The 5,262-nt window shown below is 37.6% G+C and overlaps 1 protein-coding gene across 2 annotated transcripts; it reads right to left on the bottom strand.

The window, feature by feature from the left end:
• Positions 1-616: 616 nt before the first annotated feature.
• On the bottom strand, positions 617-4,786 carry LOC131258081 (5'-3' exoribonuclease 3-like). 2 transcript variants are annotated; one of them, XR_009177857.1, is made up of 7 exons: positions 4,444-4,786; positions 4,223-4,342; positions 4,059-4,121; positions 3,742-3,810; positions 3,544-3,645; positions 2,887-2,970; positions 617-1,489 (listed from the first exon to the last, which is right to left on the bottom strand). XR_009177857.1 is itself a non-coding variant. In XM_058259133.1 (5 exons), exons 1-5 carry the CDS (start codon positions 4,639-4,641, stop codon positions 3,640-3,642), a joined length of 456 nt encoding a protein of 151 aa, XP_058115116.1. In that variant the 5' UTR covers positions 4,642-4,786; the 3' UTR covers positions 3,002-3,639. The 2 variants fall into 2 exon arrangements, 1 of the variants encoding a protein (XP_058115116.1); XM_058259133.1 differs by lacking the exons at positions 617-1,489; positions 2,887-2,970 and having other exon boundaries at positions 3,002-3,645.
• Positions 4,787-5,262: the final 476 nt, after the last annotated feature.

Genomic DNA, 5,262 nt, shown 5'->3' with positions numbered 1-5,262 from the left:
TTACAACTACAATCCTTCATTTAATCAAAGGAAATCATAAAATAGTTTCAAAACAGCTCATTAGAACAATTAAGACACCATTACTAGAACAACTGCTCAACCCAGTGCAGTCCAGTCATGGATCATGGTTCTCGAATTCTGAACATCCAATGAAAATAATGTATCGAATCCACTGTGACTTACACTTGTACTAAGCTTTGTGCCTTCATCAGGTTACCAAGGTTGCTATGAGCATCAACCTGCCAATAAGGGGAAGATATGCAAATAGTAATTTCAATACATCTACAATAAAAGAAGGAAACTAAATGATAAAACAAAACAAGGATTCACCAAGCGAGGGTTCAATGCAAGAGCCTAGTGACAACACTAGGCTGCCTCATTAAGTCTTCCTTTATTCATATATGCACTAGTTAAATTTGATCACGCATCACAAAAATTGGGGCGAAGCTGCAAATCTTAAAGAATAAAAAATATAAATATGCATATATATATATGTGTGTGTGTGTGTGTGTGTGTGTACGCAAAAAGCAGATAAGAAAGGCAGTCTTGTCCTCTAGTTAGTGGTAAAGATCAACAAAAAATTTAAATGTCTCCATGTGAACGTTCATAACAGCCATTTCTTTCCGACCAATGTGTCAAATGTGCATAAGATCTGATCCGTGAAAGAATGTGGGCCAGCCAATAACGATCACTTGGTATGATAATACAGTCGATTTACTCATTGCTGCTGGAAACAACTTGGGGTTGACAACACCTGTATGATTGCATACAATTGGTTGCATGTGAGCTTCAGAGGCAACAAAGCTCATTTGCCAATGTGTCAAGTGTAATACATCTAGCTGTAAACAGTGGGATCCACCATGAAGATGACCTGATGCAAAAATCAGACTGGTCCACTCAACAAATAGGCACTCATTTGTATGTTGAATCAGACTGTCCATTCTTCTTGTACAAGGCGACCAGCCCTCATGAGTAGACTAGCCTGATTTTTGTGACTGGTGACTCATGGTGGAGTCCATCGTATGCAAGGCTTATATGCTTAGACACATGACCCATGTGATCTGGGTTGCATGTGAATTTCCCATGCAACCCATTTTAGTTGAAGTTTTCTCTTTCTAAGTGATGGTTTAGACTGTCAAAAATACCAGCCCGTAACTGAAAACTGAAGTTGAGTCATACCAATTCCATCTAACTCAACCATCAAATTCAAAAAGCATTGTATGTGTCAACGACTCTTAGGAATTTTTTATTCTTAATTTCCTAACTAAAATAACTACTTTTAATACTGATGTGGTGGGGATGAATTGTGCTGTGTATCCTGGAATGAATCATCAGTGCAACATAGTCAGGAAGTTACATAGCTTACATATTGGGTGCGAAATAGGATCCTCCGCTCACTAGTACACAGGTCTATTGCTAGCTGTTTCAATAGCAATTTTCGATTGATTTGCTTTGGAGATGTCACATCTGAATCAACGGATCCACTTCCCTTGTCATGAATAAGAATATATCACACATTGAACTTCAAGCAACATAAAACTTTCAGTAAAAGGAATAAATGTAGCAAGTAACAGGCATGCAAGTTCACAGTCTTGGCTTCATCAATGCAACCCATTCATCCACCCATCCCATAAACCCATAAAATCAACCTAAAGATAACTTGGTTAGTTTGCAGATAAATAGAATTTTACATTTGAAGAAAGATCATATACAACAAGTTGTTGCAGGTCTACAATGAACAATGAAGGAATCAAACTCTTTGCAGGCTGCAGTGCAGAATCCTGACCAACCAGACGATTCCGATCATCTAAATATAGACCATTTTTCTTATAATGTCTATTTTTGGAGCAATCAACCGAATGGGAGCATAACCTTAACAATGCAATTCTTTAGAACCATACAAATCCAAGAGAGGTCTCAAAACTAGAATGATTGGACCTATTTTTCTTTAGATGGATCCGAAATTCACCAGAAATATTTGCACATCCAAGTGTTGAACAAATCTCAAAGTGTGGACATCCGTATGCCTCACAAAAACATTCTCAAGAGGACAAGTTCAAGAGTGCAAAGATGTGAGTACAAGGGTATGGATAGCTTGTTCTAGGAAGGTTCTCGTGTCTCTAGATTATAATATCCAGGATATATAGAACTCCTAGAGAGACACTCTTGTGCCTCTTTAAGATCCCTTTCGGCCATCCATTGGGCCCCGCCATGGAATGCCATAGCCAAAAAAAATTACAGATCAGATATTGCAACTGTCCAAGGTAAGACCTTGTTCTAACCAGGGACAATCATGAAAAAAAAGAAAAGATAAAGAAATACATTTAAGAAGAGAGCTAGATATCAAACTCTTCACTGTGACAGTCAAGCTCCATCCATATTGCAAATAATCTGGTTTTTCAAGGACCAAGCATATTTAAGTGGATAGTTATTTTGTTCCAGAAAAGTTGATGTAGAGAATACTAACAAAGTTGTTTGTCAGTTCTAACAGGCAATTGGCCAACATCTTTATAAAGGCTACCAGTCGATGATGAACAAGGGATGTGGATGTCTTAGGAAAGCTGGGTATGTGTGACATCTACATTCCAGCTTGAGTGGGAGTGTTGGCAAAATCGCAATGTCATGGTGTACATAATAGGGGGCATTCGAGCGGTGCACCATTACCAGTTCTACTTATCCTTTCTATGTTTCTCTCTTTATAACTGTACTTGGTTATTAAAAATAAGAAAAAAAAAAAGGGGGTGGTTCATGGTCAATGGTACAAACCTCTTCACCAAAAGACCATGGCTCATGATCAATGGTACATGTTGTCATGTGTGGTGTTGTACATGAGCTCTATTGCATATACTTGTACTCTTAGAGAAAAGCTCTTGAAGCCTTACATACCTTTTCAACAATCTAGTTCACATTTTCTTTTTGTTTTATTCCAACTGCAATGGCCAGTAAGTTATTCGAAGCATATGCGTTCCCCTGATTCAAAAATATCAGAAGACATCAATATGAAGTGCCAGAAAAATAATATGGTAATACTAATGAGGTGATTTGCTGCATATGTGCTAATGTGGCACATGTGCATGATCCTGGCTCTTCAGCTACGAGAACTGTTAACATGACCTAACCCGTGACACATGTTTGTTGCATATAGAGGGTTTGTTACCTTCTTTTCTAACCATCTTCTCATACATTCATGGCCCACCTGATCAATGGAACTGAAATCTGTAATCTAATTAAGATTTTGCCTAATTGGTATACTTTTGGCTGAAGGCCCATTCAAGGTGGGGCACACCAGAAGAGCAGTCAAGATTTTGTACATGTGTATTGTATATGCCAATGGAGATTGTTTGTGCAACTGCACGTGATGACTAACTGCTCGAAGAGTCCATTTAACAAGACATTAGCAGACAGTTCTTTCATTTTTCTTGTTTTTATTGCCACCCATAGACGACAAAAAGCAACACAGGGATCTAATAATCCGTATCTAACAATGAAGGAAATTCAGTTTTGGTTCCATCGCCAATTGAAATTTGCATTTGTATCACATACCTTTTTCTTTGGGAAACCCCATAATGGTCGCATCTCTAAGTTAGAGGTCTCACAGGTTATACCTTTTGGTAATGAATCAATACAATGAGGCTGACATCAGCCCTGAAACAACAGAAGAATACGAAGTATAGTAAACAATACTAACATTTCATTCATGAGAAAATGCAACGAAATTGAGCCCCTATGAAAGTGTTGTACCTTGCATCTATTATCAGATTGAGTAATTGGCAACGGATCAACCTTGATCATCTCCCATTTTGATATTCTCTGCACAATGGATCCCAAAACGCATTAAATGTGAGATGTGTTTCCAAGATGTTGAAATACTAGGAATATTAATGACTTAAATAAAGGGCAAATCATGTGGCCCAAGACAAACAACCTAATCCACCATCTATACATTTCATAGTGAGATGACAGAATTTTAGAAACCAGAATCTCACCAAAGAATGATCCAGCATCAAATCGGAATCGACCGACCAAAATTTAATGAGCAAAGCTTCTAACATACCAACCTCTCTAAGAATTGCAAAATGCACTCCATGTGTAGCCAGTGCTAGCATGATCAAGTCAGCATCCTGAAATGACAAATGCAGAAAATCATGTCAAGAAGCCAAGAAAATCAACATAAAAGCTTGCAAACAGCTAGATATCTGAGACAAAAGGTGGAGACATTTACCAACCCATACAAGCAATGTTGTGTATTCAGGTCAAACCCTAGTAGATTTCTTTGCAAGCGAATGTACGACATTATCTTGTGCTCCCCCTCACCCAGCACATTGGCATCAGAAAGAATAACCTTTGAAATTCTCATGCAGTCAGAGTTGCATAAAGATTCCAAAGCCAAAGAAGAAATAGGAGAGAATAAATCAATAGTAACAGATAGATTTTTGTGTGTACCTTGATGCCACGCCACCCTGGATCCATGTTCAATCTCAGGTGTATGTAATAATGAAGAGCTGATGATGGCATGCATACAAGTGGCAATAGAATCAAGCTAGGAAAACTAAATGTACAAATAGATGAACAAATCCAGAAACATACATGCTTCAACAACCAAATATAGATATAAATAAAAATAAAAACTTGAATCAACATGACCAAAAACCTTAATCAAGACAAATTTGGGGAAAGCAGGATTCGAATTACTACAATCACAAGCAGCCATAGCACTACCCATTTGAAAAGTTAAACAGAAGTAATCAGACACTGCTAGTAAAGTTAAAGAAAACAAATAATGTATCAAAGGAAGGCGGAGATTAAGAAAAAATTACTTACAACAAGAACTAACAGCGAACTGATGAAGAAAAGAACATATCCAGTTAAATTGCGCTACATGGTATCAATCTTCGCCTTAATATTGTATGCTAGTTTCGCAAGTGTTCCAAGCGCAAATGGTTGATACACAAGAGTAAGTACTCTAGTAGGGTGATACTTCTACCAAAGTAAATAAACATCAGGCATCATCAAATTCAGTGTACAAATCCTCCACTATCCATCCTAAAGTACAATTTGTATTGGGTCCCTACTCATGCCTCAGTGGTAGACGTGAGTCTCAACACCGAGAGGTTCGAGTGCCCATGTGGTGTGTGTGGGTGTTAAAAATAAAAAAATAATAAAAAAAAGGGTAAAATTTATATTAATATGGATACACTGATGAAACGGTCAACCCTCAAATCAAGATACCATCTAAGTTGATGGAAAAAAGCAAAAAGAAAA

This window comes from Magnolia sinica, chromosome 10 (assembly GCF_029962835.1).
Source record: "Magnolia sinica isolate HGM2019 chromosome 10, MsV1, whole genome shotgun sequence".
NCBI classification, from domain to species: Eukaryota; Viridiplantae; Streptophyta; class Magnoliopsida; order Magnoliales; family Magnoliaceae; genus Magnolia; species Magnolia sinica.
The sequence above is the reverse complement of the archived record's forward strand: the minus strand, read 5'-3'. Positions and strand labels throughout refer to the sequence as shown.